General features: G+C 40.4%; 1 protein-coding gene across 11 annotated transcripts in view; it reads left to right on the top strand.

The window, feature by feature from the left end:
- The window catches only part of BPTF (bromodomain PHD finger transcription factor), a 53,980-nt gene extending 39,310 nt beyond the window's left edge, over positions 1–14,670 (top strand). For 7 of the 11 annotated variants that reach the window (XM_039562561.1, XM_039562557.1, XM_039562563.1 and 4 more), the window contains 8 exons: positions 950–1,032; positions 2,842–3,067; positions 3,489–3,817; positions 6,991–7,164; positions 8,049–8,241; positions 9,167–9,251; positions 10,961–11,147; positions 12,663–14,670. In XM_039562561.1, coding sequence (XP_039418495.1) covers positions 950–1,032; positions 2,842–3,067; positions 3,489–3,817; positions 6,991–7,164; positions 8,049–8,241; positions 9,167–9,251; positions 10,961–11,147; positions 12,663–12,699 — 1,314 coding nt within the window. In that variant the 3' untranslated portion in view covers positions 12,700–14,670. Of the gene's footprint in view, positions 1–949; positions 1,033–2,841; positions 3,068–3,488; positions 3,818–6,990; positions 7,165–8,048; positions 8,242–9,166; positions 9,252–10,960; positions 11,148–11,919; positions 12,542–12,662 lie in introns of those variants that run through there. The other 4 variants (XM_039562564.1, XM_039562560.1, XM_039562556.1 and 1 more) reach the window with 3 other exon arrangements.
- The last annotated feature ends 1,684 nt before the right edge of the window (positions 14,671–16,354 follow it).

The following is a 16,354-nucleotide window of genomic DNA, read 5'->3' as shown; positions in this document are numbered from 1 at the left end:
TCAGTTACCTCTTGAGATCCAGCACGGTAGCCCAGTGCAGGCTCAGCAGATTGCCAGTGTGGTGACAGTGCAAACAGCTAGTGTTCAGGAGCAGCTGCACAGAGTTCAGCAGCTCAGGGAGCAGCAACAGAAGAAAAAGCAGCAACAGATAGAAATTAAACATGAGCACACCCTTCAGGCTTCTAATCAAAGTGACATTATCCAGAAACAGGTAAAGTTAACAGAAGGAAATTAACACTTACTGAAGTAAGTATTGAAAGAAATACAGTTTGAAATGCCTGTTGTTGTTAACAATGTTAATACATTTGATAGGCAGTTAATTTGATTCTTTCAAAGATAGTGCACAATTGCTGTTGGCAATTTAATGACACATTCCAAGTTAATTCAGCACATCAAGTCACTTGTACCATGTTTGCATTCTTCTGTCACCTTGATTCTGTTTACCACTAGCTGCTGGGACAAATCTGTCTCTATTCTCAATTCAGGAAAGATAGGTCAGAGCTAGGAGAGCTGATGGAGAGAACACATGTGCAGTACTTTCATTACCTGAAAACTGAGGTTCCACAGAGGTATCTGAAATGGGATGCTGTTGGATGGCTGCAGGGCTTAAAAAATACATGTTATAAGACTCTTACCATTTTTAAAACAACCAGTCACTGAGGAAATACAGTCAACTTACATTTAGTCCCTGGATTTAAACCTGACATAAGCAAACTGTCCTGCTCTGGGGGTGGTGGTATTCATTTTCAAATTCTTTTTCAATTTTCAAATAATTGTTTTAAACCAGCACTGCTTCCCTGATAAAATCAGCTTTATTTTGTAACTCAGTGAAATAAATGGCACTTCAACTTTTTCTTTAACTTAAGAAATGTCCTGGTTCTGCCCATAATGCTGTGAAATACTGGCTAAAGTTTTCGTGTTGTATTTTGAAATCTGTATCATCCTACAGGTGGTTGTGAAGCAGAATGCTGTCATAGAACATTTGAAACAGAAGAAGACATTGACTCCAGCTGAGAGGGAAGAAAATCAGAGGTGAATGTGCATCACAGTGCATCTGTAGATGTCAAGTTTTTCATTTATTACATCTTTTAATGGTATCATAATGAAATGCTGGTTTGTAAAAACCTGGTTAAAGAAGTGTTGCTATTTTAAATTGGTTAGAGTAACATTTAGAAGTAAGTTTCATAATGATCTTTATTGCATTAGTATAATCTCAATTTTATTTTGATCATATGTTTTTTAAGTAATATTACATATTGTGTTTGAAGCTGGCCACAGTTCTTAAACTCAAGTAAAAACCATCCTTAAAGGAGCACAGAATGGAGAATTAATGGCTCTGCTGCAAAAAAAGCCTGGGTTTTGTTTGTCCTTTATCATGGCCATGTGTTTCCATTCTTGTTCCTGCACATCCCACTCTACAGAAGGAGCTGAAGAGTTGGAAGACAGATTGACAAACGGAGAGATTTTATGCTTGAAGCTGCTAAACAGAAATTTGAAATGTTTGTCATTTTTCATGGGGTTATTTTGACTCCTTTTCACACATACAGTTGCTCTAATTAGATAATCACAAGTGTGTGTCAGATACTAAGAAAAAGAAGATCATATTTTAAAAAATTTGGATCATCAGATCACAGGCTCAGTTGATTACAACACTGTCCCTGGGTGCCACTCCTTTACTGTTCACAGTTGCATAAAGAAAAAGATGTGTTGGATATGCTCTTCATTTCATAGTGTCAGACAGCCAAATAGGTGTTTCGACTGACAAAAGTCCAACTTAAGAGAAAGATAAAAAGTATAGTTCTAGCTAGCTTGGTTCATGGTGCAGCTGCCTTTCCATCTCACTGATTTATTCTTCTTCAAAAATACAAGGTGGGGACCTTTAGTCTGTGAAAAAAACAGACTGAATCAAGTAGATATAGAAGAGCAAGCTAAACAAAATTGTATGGCCCTACAAATATTTATCTACATATTACATTTGTCATCAAAATTCATCTGTCTGTCAAAGGACAAAATGTCCGAGACCACAGAGTTGCCAGCAGCTGCTTGTCCTGGCCATTGCTATTCTGCTGTTTCCTCTCAGCTCAATGGGAGTTGTTTTACATGGTCACTCTGGCAAGGAGAAGCATTTGGTTTTCTAGTGGTTTTGGAAAAGAATAGAGAAGGGAAAAGTAAATTCAGAAGAACCAAAATACATTCATTTTCTAATTTATATATAAAGCAAAATAAATGGAAGGTGCAGAACAAGTGAGCAGGAAAATAGATTTATAGTTGAATGTACAACAAGTAGATGAAAAACTAATCTTGAGCTGTCATTAGTGGAGAAATTGGGAACTGTTAATAGTGAATTCTATACAATGAAAAGTATTTGTCAGTCCTTACGCCAAAACACAAAATCTTGGTAGTATTTGGTGGTCACTGGAACGTAGAAATGTCTGTTTTAAAAGAAATTACAGGCTTCCAACTCACTTTCATCTTATATCAGAATGAAAATCCAGCTCTTTGAAACAAATTGTGGAAACTGAATTGAGTGAAAACGTCTCTTCATCCTACTAAAGCCAAAGCTTTGGGAGTTGGATGGGGGAGGGGAGGAACAATTAGTACTCAGATCATTTAAGTGAAATTGGGACTGGCCCTCTTGAGCCTAACAAGGGACTTGATCTCTCCCAGCAGTGTTCTAGTAAATAAGCAGGAGTGGAAGCACTGTGTGTTGCTAAATTTACCTTTTACATCTTAGGAAATATAATAATGAGCTTGCAGCGACTGGAGAATTGATTCTGCATTCTCAACTGGGAATAAACAGGCAGCTCAGCACAATGCCCTTTTCCTTTATTCCTTCCCCAGAATGATTGTGTGCAACCAAGTGATGAAATATATTCTGGATAAGATAGACAAAGAAGAAAAACAGGCAGCTAAGAAACGGAAGCGAGAAGAGAGCGTGGAGCAGAAGCGGAGCAAACAGAACGCAACCAAGCTCTCAGCTCTGCTTTTCAAGCATAAAGAACAGCTGAAAGCTGAAATACTGAAAAAAAGAGCACTTCTGGACAAAGATCTACAGATTGAAGTGCAGGTAAGGACAGAGTCTCAAAGGCTAATTTGATGTTAAGCTGGGGAGAACATTTCTGTGTTAATCTTTGTCTGTTTGCTCAGTGAGATTTTAAGGGAATTTACAGGAAGAAGCTGCGGTTGTGGATCTCTGCAAAGCTACTCATATGTCCTTTGAGGGCCTCTTGGTTTTCTTCTGGACTGAAATTACCTGCTTTCATGAAACAGCTTCTGATAAGTTACAGCCAGTGGGCCACTGTAGCCCAAGTGTGTCATCCCTTAATATTATGTGAATTGTAGGTTGAGAACATGAAAGAAATGCATATTTGAGTGGATTTAATTATTTTCTTCTGGTTAAGCATGGGGATTTTTGCATAGATTGTAACCCTGTCTTGCAGTTATCATATGAAGTGCCTCCCTCTATTTATTCATTTAATACACTTCAGGAGGAGCTAAAGAAAGACTTGACTAAAATTAAGAAAGAAAAAGAAAGAGCCCAGGCAGCAGCTGCTGCATCTGCAGCTGCAGCCATGGCCGCTGCTGCCCCACCACCAGTGCCACCAGCACCACCACAGCCACCGGCAGCCAGCATCACCTCCTCCTCCTCCACCACTGTCCCCATGCCAGTCTCCTCCCAGAAGAGGAAACGAGAGGAGGAGAAGGATTCCTCGGCTTCCAAGTCCAAGAAAAAGAAAATGATTTCTACTACCTCAAAGGAAACGAAGAAGGACACAAAGCTTTATTGCATCTGTAAAACGCCTTACGACGAGTCCAAGTGAGTAACGATGCCATAGCCCCTCCTGCATGTCCTTAGCTTTAGGTTTAGTGTCAGCTCTTAGTGCCAGGTAGTGCTAGAAGTGGAGGTAGTGGCAGGTTATTGCAGTGATCACTAGGGTATAGAGAATAAAGTCTCTATTTTCCACTAGCAGTTACAAATATTAACATACTCGATTGATACTGTTACTGTGTGTGGTTTATATTTACTCGTTTGCATGTCTCCATTGTGTGACCTTCCTGTCTCATATGCACATACTCTTTTCTTTTTTTTCCCTCCGCTCTGTTACTCTTTCTTTTGCTGTTTTGCCTCTGCCTCAGAAGCAAGTGACAATTTGGTTTGAGCAATTTCTTTTTAATAAGTAGCTGATGTTTTTCAGAAATAGCTTTGGTACCGTCTTCCAATAAATGACTTTTTTTTGTAAGGCAGTACCCAGTAAAGGGGGCTCTGAGTCACTGGACTGCAGTTCACTTTGGACAATGTTTCAGGGAGAAATGGTTTCCATGTGTTATTATTTGCATTCCAGGGTTGATAAAAATCAATATTTAAGCATTTGACAAAGTGAAAACTGCAGTTCTCTGTAGTTTGATTCTGACTGTGAATGAGGAAAAAGTATTTATGTTATGTACAGAGCTTGTGAAGAAATGCTGTAAGTGCTGGAGTGGAGAATCCAGTGGATTCCAGGGGATAGTGTTACATGTTCCTCCTTAAGGTAGAGGTGACTAACAGCAGTAGTTAGTAATGGTTAACATCTGAGAGCTGTGCAGAGATGTATGTACAGTAAGTCTGACTTCAGACCAATTCCAAGTAAGCAACAATACCCAAAAATACGAACTGGTACCATTTGGTGGTACTTTAAGGGCTGGTAACAGGAAAACCATAGATCTGGAGTGATGCATTTACTCCATGGGTCATGGTTCTTCATTTCAAGTTTAGGGCCAGGACTAGGAGACCTCTTGGTTCCTTCTAGCCTTTTTTGGGGTTTAATTATGTTTTTTTAATAAAGTTGAGATCTTGAGGTTTTGAGTAACTCTGACCATTGCACTATTACTTCAGCGTGGGAAATGGGGCTGCTCCCTGGACTGCCAGTGCTGCAGGAAGAGCAGAGTGATGCTCTGGCTGTTATGTCACTGTCACCTCTGAGGGATGTCCCCAGCCTCACTTAACTTCGTGTCTGTATGAGGTTTTCTGTTATCCAGCGTACTTAGGAGGGACCCTGTTCTCTGGCTGTGATACCAGAGGTCTGTGTGTTACTGCATCTGGAGTTAGTGAGTGAGCAAAGGGATTTGATTGTCAGACTAACTCTTTGTGTTGACTCTAGTGGTCATAGAGTGAATTTTGGTAGCTTGAATTGAGAACTGTGCTTCCAAGAAAATGAAATGTTAATAACTCAGTAGTATCCTTAGCAATATGACAGAGCTCTGCTGCTTTGCTTTTTGTGAATCTTGTATTTGATATTCCTACAAATGATGACTATACTGTTGAAGTACATAATCCTTTTGCTATTTGGAATTAGTCAAGTTTTGAAACAGTTTTCTGAGAATTTTTTTATTTTTTCATATATGTATATGTAGGCATTGGATACTTTTCCTCTTTATGCTGGTGTCTCTTTTCTACTTGAGAAAAGATAGGTGTGCTACTTGAAAAGCCAGTTTGTGGTATTTTATGAATACCCTGTGTGTTTCTTTGGATTTAGTAAAGCCTTTTAAGTTGTTTTGTGCTGTGTATTTTATTGCAAAACTATTACATTTATTTCTCATTCATGATACTCCAGGGTTATAGGGATTTGCTAATACTGTTTTCAAGGATGGTCAGTAAGGATATCTTTCCAAGATTCCTGCTTAGATTCCAATCTATCTTTTAAAGCATAATGTGGCACCTGCTCCACATTCCAGTGGCAAGGCTTAGCACCTACACCTGGATGCAAATGTGCTTCCACATCACCAGGACCAGACACGGCCTCTCTTGGGAACAGGGCACAGGCTGAGTTCCTTATAGTTGTCAGAATCTATGTCTAGCCATTCTTTATGGAAATGGGGTTGTGTGATATTTATTTTAGGATTTGCCTGACTGAAAACAAGAGAAAAAGCAGGATCTGAGTGTGCAGGATGTGTGCAGAGGCCCAGGAAATCAGAGATGCTTCCTGTGGAACATGGGGTAGCTACTGCCCTGCTGGTGCAACGCCCCAGGGTGTTGCCTGCAGGCTGACAGGGTGGCAGGAATTCCTACGGCAGCACCTGGCAGGGGGTTGAGGTCTCCAAAATCCAGGAGGATGGAGGTTCCGAGTCTGCTTGCTTTTGCTTAGGCAGAGAGAATGGATGTGAGTGTTGCCCATCTGGTTGTCACTGGTCATAGGTGTGTTCTGAGAGATCCATACACGAGTTACAAACATCCTGGCATAATATTTTACAGTTTCGTCACATCATTCTGTGCAAGGTCCCATTCCCATGATTCTGTCCCTGGTTCCCTTCACTTTGTGTCATACCATACCTGGTTCCGTCACACAGCTGTGTCTGAGAGGAGGCGTTATTCAGTCAAAATTCCACTTTGTCGCAGTTTTAAGTAGTTTATTATCAGATTTCAGTGCACATCCCCCTCAAAAAAAAACTCCAAGATTTAAAATTGACAGTCATGCCCTGACCCTGTTTTCTTTCGTATCATGTTACACCAAGATGTACCTACACACTGCTGGTTGCATGTTCTTGTAGTGTACTCGTAACTCCTAGCTGGTGTTTGCGCTTTGCTTTTGTTTTTTAAATTAACTGAGACCTACATTTTCAAACTTTAAGGAAATGTTTCAGTGGCTTTTGAGCTGCAATTTTGAAAATGTAAACCTTTTTTCTTTGGCCTTGTCTTTTTGTGCCTTTGACAGTTTTTCACACACACATTGAAGACAGTAGATTTTCAGCCCATAGTTTTGTCATGTCTGGTTACATATTAATATGTACATATCAATACATGTGCATTTTGATGAACTGTCAATTTAAATTGACCCAAGTGACCTTACTGCCAGTCTAGCTGCAGCATGAGATGTTAGTTTGTAAGGTTAGGGAGCAGGGAAGCTGAGACAGAAAGTAGCCCAGCAGCAAGTGCATCAGAGAGAAATGCAGGGAAAAGTTCCATGCCATTTGAAATGACAATTACATTGTCATTTTCATTGTGAACACTTTTAGGTTCTATATTGGCTGTGATCTTTGTACTAACTGGTATCATGGAGAATGTGTTGGAATCACAGAAAAGGAGGCTAAGAAAATGGATGTGTACATCTGTAATGAGTGTAAACGGGCACAAGAGGGCAGCAGTGAGGAGTTGTACTGTATCTGCAGAACACCTTATGATGAGTCGCAGTGAGTTCGGATAAGAACCTCTTATTCCATGTCTAGGTAGCAAAACTGCTCTGACTGTGCTTTCCTGTTCCTTGCAAAGAGTAAACAACTAGTTATTCTGCATATATTGTATTCATTCGTAATACAAATTGCTTTTCAGTAATTGTCTCCCCCTCCCAGATGTTTCTGTTCAGTAAATGTTTAGGAAAAGTGAACTTTCTCAGGGTGGTCAAAATGTATTGTGGTTTTTATTTTTAACAACAAACTACCAAGACACCATGTACTTTAATTGGGATTTATTTTCTTTTTTAATTTTATTTTCTTTAACAGGGGATGGTTAGAAAGACTAAAAGACAAATGCTGTATTTAGTGGGTTTTTTTGTGCTTTAATCTGATCTGGCTGGAGAACATAATTTTAGTAGGGGGGTATATGGTTGGTATATGATTATATATATGTGAATTATATACATCTTTTACTGTAAGGCTTTGTGTCGTAGAATACTCCGTGTTCAGTTACAAGACTGAAGCTTCCATATGAAAAGTGCTTGTACAGAGTGAAACAAGCCGTAGTTGTAGTCCAGTTTGTGCAAAATGCATCTTGAATTGGTTTGGATACTGGCTGGGTGAGACTTCTGGCTTTACACTGTTCCTTTCATCTAAAGCAGAGGAATGATTTTTGAAATCTTGATTGCTTGAAAGTGTAAAATTTAGGAACGTGTTTTGAAATGGTCTGTAAATACAAAAACAGTTGGAGTAGAATTTGTCACTCTGAAATCTGACGTTACCTGTTGTCTTTAATCATGCCAAGTATCTGCTTGTGTGCAGGTGATGGCAGGTTTATGGGTTTAAATGTAACCTGGACTTGAAATAGTTGAAGCCACTGACATTTGGTTTGGCTCTTGCAGATTTTACATTGGCTGTGACCGATGTCAGAACTGGTACCACGGGCGCTGCGTGGGCATCCTGCAGAGCGAGGCAGATCTCATTGATGAGTACGTGTGTCCACAGTGCCAGTCCACAGAGGATGCCATGACTGTGCTCAGTCCACTCACAGATAAAGACTATGAAGGGTTGAGGAGGGTCCTGCGCTCCTTGCAGGTGAGGAGAAGGGTGGCAGCATCAGGGAGTGTGACAAACCCAGTGGGTCTGGGAGGAGGGTTTTGATTTCTCTTTAGTAGCTCTGAGATTTGAGGGAATAGCAAAGCTTTGGCACTGTGTCAGCTGCAAACTTGCTTGGCATTATTGTCCTGAGGAATATTTACAATAATTAGTAAATCACCACTCCTGAGTGGGTGAAACTAAATAATCCCTTCAATGAAAGGCTTTTAAAGGAAGCAGATTTAGAATCCCAAAAGGCAAAGTGGGAGCCCAACTGCACAGGGTATGAAAAGTGCCATGTTCTGTTCCCAGATCAGTTTTCTGAGGGTTGTGATCTATACTTCTGTACTTTGAGAGTTACCAGATTTCAGGAGTGTTCTCATAGGGGGTCATTATCAGCATGTAAATGATGGCATCTTGATAATAAGAATATGTCACTGTCCAACAATACAGTATATTTCTGGTTTCTCTGTCACTCCCAAATAGGCTTTTTCTGCTACAACTCTAAAGACTTTTTAAGAATTCTGGTACAATTCTTAAAACTGTGGTAACAGAAATCCTCTAAGTAATAATTTGCATTGTCCTGTATTTTGCATACATTTATAAAAGCATATTAATTTTAGGGTACTAGAAAGCACTCTCAGTAAATTCATTCCATACTTTTCCATGCAGCCTGTTCAGAACAGTATCCTGTTATGTCTGAATTTCACAGTTTCCTGTTTTGAAGCTGAACTACTGGGTCACTGGCATTTAAAACTTTACCCAGTCATCAGATGAGAACTGGTTCCTTTTTCATATAATGCTGCACTTCTTCCTGAAATTCAACTCCAGACCCCAACAGATAAAAGGACGAAAATATTTACCTATTAATAGTACCTAGTTTAACTCGATTTTATATTTTAATTCTCTCCTGTTTCCCTGCCAGGCTCACAAAATGGCGTGGCCGTTCTTAGAACCAGTAGATCCCAATGATGCACCAGATTATTATGGTGTCATCAAAGAACCAATGGGTAAGTGTTGGTGAGAACAGCCTGAGTGAGTGGGTTTGGGCTTTGGAATAACAAGTTAATTTCCTGCTGACCAGTTCCAGCCATATTTTGCAAAATTCACAGGTTAGGCAGATGAAACACTGTGATTTCTCACTGATACATTCAGAAGTTCATGAAGGCTGTTTTATCTACTTCTAGGCTGACTCCTTCACCCTAAATAACTGCCTGTCTTACAGATGAAATGTGGAAGTCAATGCAGCAATAGGATAGAACTCATGTTTTTAAATTTCTTCATTTAAAGAGGACAATTTTTTTCTGTCTTTGTGCATGAGCTTCTCCTCCAGAGGCTGAGCAGGATGTGATGCTATGGAAGCATGACGTGCACCTTAAGATGGAGTTTAAAATTATCTTCATATGACTTGATAGTAATAGTAAATTTTGTTTTATGTGTAATTTATCTTTAAAGCTGCAGGAACAAAATGCATTCAGATATTGTGAATGTGGGCGAAGTTGAAAGGGAGATGCTGCAGCTTTACAGTGCTTTACTCTAATCTTCTTAGAGCTCACCAGTTAAAACTGGATAAGCACTTGGATGTGAAATTTCTTGAGAAAATCTATCTCCTGGCAGAAATGGTGTTGGGAATGTTATTCCTTTCCTTCCAGTATTGAACCAATACCTTTTCATATCTCTAAATGAGAGCCAGTGTGTCATTAGAGCTTTCTCACCTACTCCTTACTCATCCTAGAAATAGGAAAGTTCAGTTTAGTATCTTGGCAAAATGTTGTGGTATGTTGACTGAAAACAGTATTTTGTTTAGAAATTGTGTCCTTTTCTGTTCCAAGTTTTGGACTGTTATGACAATGCTGAACAATTCCTATTCCATGGTGGATGGGTTAAAGTTTATAAGGAAAGCTCAAATTACGATACTGCTAGTGGAGTAAACAGAAGTGCATTTAGCCCTTTCTGACTTAAGTAGGAGGAAAAGGCGCCTCTAAGTATACAAGTAAATCTTAGTAAAATACATCAGGTAATCCAGACCCATCTGCAGTTTGCACACATTCGGGCATTACTGGTATCTCAAAATAAGCACCTTAAGGACATTTTTCAAGGGCAGATAGTTGTTTTTCTGGCTAAAAGTGCCACGAGACATTTACACAGCTATATTTGTATTTGACAGGTTTTGTTCCTCTCCCTGTTTTTAATTGATATGTGGATTAAAATGGGACAATTACTGTTCGTATCACCATTCCTGTCTCCTTAATGTGTCTGGTCAGTAAGGATGAGAGCTCTGGAATTTTGCATGACCCTGCACTTGAAATCTTTCATCTGTGCCATGTGTAATGTGCATATGCCCATGAGAATTGATAGTTTGTTCAAAGCAAGGCAGGAATTCAAAAAATAGTCAGGAGGTGATGGCTGTTACATGTACATGGTACCTGAATCTTGGTTGTCTGACCTTCCCTTCATTTCTTCAGAAAAAGCAGGGAGCTCCTTGCAAAGGTTTTCCCTGGTCATTGTGATTCTTGCATTTTATTGAATTTAGCTGCACACAACATATTCATGCCTAAGTGTCGCTTCTGAGGGAGACCTACTGGTGTCACCAGTCACAACCAGCATTCCTGGAAAAGCCTCTAACCTGGATAATGCTTTGTTTCCCACAGTCTTGACAATGTAGATTTCTGTTGAGAATGAAAGTGTCTCATTTAAATAATATTTGGTTTCTTTGAAGACCTTGCAACCATGGAAGAAAGAATCCTGAAACGCTACTACAAAAAGGTCACGGAGTTTGTGGCAGACATGACCAAAATTTTTGATAACTGCCGTTACTACAATCCAAGTGACTCCCCTTTTTACCAGTGTGCAGAAGTTCTCGAGTCCTTCTTTGTACAGAAACTAAAAGGATTTAAGGCAAGCAGGTAAGCTGGAGTGTTCCTAACCACAGATGTTGCATTGGCCCCTGAAATCTCCTTTCTAAGCTTATCCTGCATTCATAGAGGAATTTGCTGCTCTGTGGCCTTTCCTGGAAAATTTTGTCCAAATTAAGGTTTAAATACGGTTTTATGGAGGTTACTTTGGAATGTTTATTCAAAAGGAGTTGTAAAAAATTCGGGTGGTATCATAAATTTGCAAAATTTGAATGATACTTCAACTCATTGCTGCAGAAAACTTAATGAGAGTAATTACTGATCAGGACAAATACTGTGTCTGAGTTGTGCTGATGTTCTACTCTGCAGTAAATACTTCTCATGCTAATAAGAGACAATCCTGCTGTGAAGCTTATAATCAAATGAAAGAAATTAAAATACTTCAGTGTTACACCTTCTCTCATCTTTTTATAACTTACCACCTTTGAAACGGAGGGAATAAGTAAGGTTTAAAGTAGGAGACAGAAAATGAAACATAATTCAAAATTTACCTTTTAAAATTAAACTTTCTTTTAAAATTATTTTTTCTGAAGAAGGGCTGATGTAGACATAGATACAGACATTCCTGGAAAAGAATATGCATTTTTCTTTCCAGTTCAATACTGTAATAATAATTTTTATCAGGTAGTTTTCAACCCATGTTTCTGTCACTGCCATTAGCTGGGTCCCCAGCACTCACTGTGCTTGCACGCTGATTTCATTGCTGCATTTTATTTGTTATTGTTTTTCATTTATACCATCCGTCTTCTTTCTTTTCTTGCAGATTGTGATATCTTTAGTCTGAACTTTTTAACTGGAATCAGAACTGGATGTTGGGGTCACTTTCTTTTATTGTACAATTCAATGACATTAAACTGCCCTAAAAATCCAGGTCATTTGTCTAAAAAGTAAATGTTTTTGTTGCCAGCAGTCACAGTGGTGAACATCACTGTATTAACAAAAAATTGTTCCGTTCCTCAAATACTGTATTGAGAAAAATGAAAAATTCATCATGGAGACCTTGTATTTTATTGTTTAAGTCACTAATAAAACTGTGAATGTCAAAGAGGAGTTTTGCTGAACTCTGCTTAGCAAAAATGTGACTTTAACATGCCTGTTCAGTTTTTTTTCTTTTAAGTTAATCCAAAGACTTCTTGAATAAATTTAAGCAAAGTAGACCTTATTATAAATATTTACAACTAAAAATGTCTTTTTGCTTTCCTTTCAATGGACTACTATTACGTAAATATGTGAGTAAAACTGATTTCAGGCATTTTGGAATATTCCAGTGACACACTGTATTTTACAAGTACCGAAATATTTGAATTCTGGAGGAGAAAATAGGCTTAAAATTCAGAGAAAAAATTATTTTAAGTGTCCTTTTTTATTTCTGAAGGGGAAAAAAATAAATGGAAGCAACATGGTGGTAATTCCCTCATTATGATTTATTTTTGGCAACACCTTGCAGCAACTGTGTTCTCCAAATTGAAGGGTGCTTAATTCTTCACTTTCTTCTGTATTCTGCAGGTCCCATAACAACAAACTGCAGTCTACAGCTTCTTAGAGTTCAGCGTGTTAACCAAACACACGAGCAAGGATCTGGTTGTCTGACAATTTTTAATTAAGGAGCCAGATGTTTTTAGTCAGGTTATCCTGACAAGACTTGATGTAAACTGCGTTTTTATTGGTCACAACAGTCAAATTATATTCTTGGCTTATTTTGTCCAAAGGACAAAGAAATAAAAATCAGCAGCACCACTTTCTTGTCAAGATCAAGTTGTTGTACTATTGTGGCAGAAGCAGGAAAACTTTGTTTTGTTGAAGGAGAAAGAGAGAAAGAAAAAAGATACAGTAAATGGGGTCACATTTAACTCCATGGAAATGCCACGTCTGTTCTTCAGTGAAGAAGCTGGTTTAAAGTCCACACAGAAAACTTTGACTGTATTTATTTATTGTTGCAAAAAAGACGCTTTTTTATTGCTGCCCTCATTTGTCAGCTAATTATTTTTTCTTATAAAATCCAGCCCCGGTTCCATGTAATCCATTCTGTATCTTAACATGATTCCTGTAGGTAAAAGTACAAGAAGACCTCTAGATGTCTTTTCTTTCTATGAAAGGAGCTGCTATGTACACATGTGCACATACACAGGACTGGGAATCAACAAGGAGTTTATCATTCATGGTAGATTAAAACAAGCTTGCATAAAAGTTGGGCTGAGTGGTCATGGACTACAGACTCTGTTGCCTTGAATATAACAAACAGTACAATTTGTCATTTACTCTGCACCAGACTGAACTGAGTAAAATCTATTTGAAGGTATCTTGTTTGTAAACATTTGTCAGATTCTAATTTTTTTTCTTTTGTATTAAAATTCAAAATATGGATGTATATGAAACAAAATAAATGGAGATCATTGTTCTCCCCACAGCCGTAGGTGTGTTTGAGTGTGCGCTGACACGTGTATGTGACACTTTGGGGATCTGTGCAGGAGTGTAGGGATTGCAAGGAACAGGGGTGGGAATGGCCAGGGAGTGGGACCCGATCGTGTTCCAGTCCCGTTATCCCAATGAAACATTCCCACAGTGGTGCCACAATGACTGTTCCAGCTGTGACAGGGTAAGAGGTGTCTGTGAGGTGTCCCTGCCCACTGGAGCTCAGTGATCTTTGCCAAGTGCTCTGGGAATGCTGAGCACCACCTGTAGTTGCGTCCCTGGGAGCCTCCTGGGCTGCCCCAGTGTTCCCTGTGGGAGCAGTGCTGCCCTGAGGGATGAACTGGAGTCCAAGAAGATGCAAATTGCAGATGAGGAGGCTTTTCTTTTGCTGTGTGTGACTGACTTGCTCTGGTACCTGTCTGTAGTTCCCAGCCCTGGTTTCCCTGCAGCTCCTCACCCACCTGACCAGCTCTTGCACTAACTCACAGTCAACTTCTGTTCTACAGTGGTCTGGGATTTACCTGATTTATGGATAAGCTCCTTTTGGGTTTAACCTCACACCTTGCTATGCAAGAACCTCCTCTGTTATTTTTTCTTAAAAAGATGTTGCTACTGACCACCCTTTCTTACACTTCCAGCTCAGGTGTTCAGGTTCTTCTGGGGGGATTTTATCTACTAAAAACCCATGTGTTTTTGTACATACAAATGTTGTCATTTAAACTATCTGTGAAAATTACTAATTGTTCAGTGTGGAAACAATCCATTTATGCTTCTGAAAGTCAAAGAAGAGTAGTTGCATTTAGGTTATGTTGTCCTTTGACATTTTAAAAAGATGCTGCATATTGTAAGCAGTGTGTTTTAATGCGACAAGGAAGAATCTCACCTTTAACAGCACTGGGACATATCCTGCATCTCATCCCAACTTCTCAGCATTTCTGTACTATTTATTCATACCTAAATCCATATTGACATGATTTAAATCTTTCCTACCTGTAGGCAATAGATTGCTGTTTTTAACAAATTGTGGCAAACTGAAGAGTACTTTTTTGTACCTTATAGGACACATCATCCTAGACAAATAAAGTAATGTGTTTGACATGGATTTGGTGGTGTTTCTAATGAAACATTTGATAATGTTATTGGATATAAGCCTTGGCTTTGCCAGATCATACGTAACTGTGAATCAGGTTGATTAGGGAAATAATCCATACATGCAATTTAATGCTGCTGATTAATCACCCAACCCAAACCATTCTGTTATTCCATGAGAGCCTGTTTCATTGGGCAGGTCGAGGTACTTCTCTGGATTTATTGGTGGTGATGTTTTATAGTTAAATGGTGTTACAGAAAATAAATCACTTGTGATTAATCCCCACCTGCTGTAAAGCATAAAGTTCATAAGGTTTGTGATCTCTGCTCAGTTCTCGTCCTCTTTGTATTTTATAGATTATTGCAACAGTTGTTTTGAAATGGTCGTATGTTGTAAGAGGTATTGATAATGTGAGCTGTGCCAGCTTGATTTTCCTTTTCTGTCTCTTCAAATTTGAAGCAATTATCCTCAATCTCAATTCAGTTCATGCAGAAGTTAATGGAGATTTAAAGTACAGTAAGAAGTTTGGCTTACCCAAAAGCCTCAAGTAAACTCCCTGGACAGATGGGATGACAACAGTTATTCCTGTACGCATGGATTTCTGTGTGGTGCTGGCAGAACATTCCGTAATTATCCTGCTGGAAAGAAAATTATGGACTGTGAGGTACCAAAATTACCATGGCAGGTGTTGAACGTGACCGCTATCCAGTTCTCAGTGTGGCTGTTGATGGGAGAGTTTTGAAATAGCAAGTGCAAGACTGGAAATCCTCTCGATCTAGGAATTGTTGTTCAGGAGTTGTGTTTAGTATGTGATAAGGCTTTGGGAATGGCTCTGCAACAGGATGGCATGCTGCAGAGGATAGGTAGATTTTGTGCTCACTCATGACATGCAGGTGGACAAGAAAGCCTGATCCAGCCCCCCCTCAGCCCGTGTCCGGCTGTGTCATCGGGGTGGGGCAACTTTGGGAGCAGCCCCAGCCCTGCTCCTGGTCCTGGCTGGGCACGCAGCTGCTGGGACACAGGTGTGTCCTGATGCCCCCGCCACTCCCCTCACCGGTGGACAAGATTTGGGGCACTTTGAAGGCGCGTTAGGGGTGAATTCGGCCGCTCAGAGAGGGAAAGGGACAATTTGAGAGGCTTTCTGGGGTGTCCTTCTTTTGCCTGCCACCGCAAATCTCCCCCCTCCGTTGGTATTCTCTGTCCCGCCTCTACTGGTCCCTCCTGTGTCCCCAAAAGCCCCCGCAGAGGGAGAGGGACCCCCAGTATCCACTGTCCGGGGTATATGGAAAGCCCCTCCCCTGTTACCCCCACCCCCAACTGCGTCCTCGTCCCCGTGGACTTGCAGCCTCCGAATGGGATGACGCTGACGCGAGGAGCGGACCCTGCACTGGCCATACGCGGAGAGATTTCCGTGGCTCTGCAGGCACCACTGCTCACCCTTGTCGGAGAGAATGCCTATGGCGGCGGGGCGAGCGGCCAATCCAAATGGGGCTAGGATGACAGGGGTGGGTCGCGGGGGCGGTGCCGCGGCGCCGGGGGAGCGGGCTGGGCTTTGCTCGGGGCCGAAAGCGGGGTGGGAGGGGCAAGGACGGGCGGCGGCCATGCAAAATCCCTTTCTAGTGTCGACAGGAGCAGGCTGCCGGCCCCGCTCAGCACAGGGAATTGCAGCGGTTTCAGGGCTGCACGCGGGCGCAGA

The sequence above is a fragment of the Corvus cornix genome, chromosome 18, assembly GCF_000738735.6.
Source record: "Corvus cornix cornix isolate S_Up_H32 chromosome 18, ASM73873v5, whole genome shotgun sequence".
In the NCBI taxonomy this organism is placed as follows: domain Eukaryota; kingdom Metazoa; phylum Chordata; class Aves; order Passeriformes; family Corvidae; genus Corvus; species Corvus cornix.
Note: the sequence above shows the minus strand (reverse complement) of the source record. Positions and strands in the feature narration are given on the sequence as shown.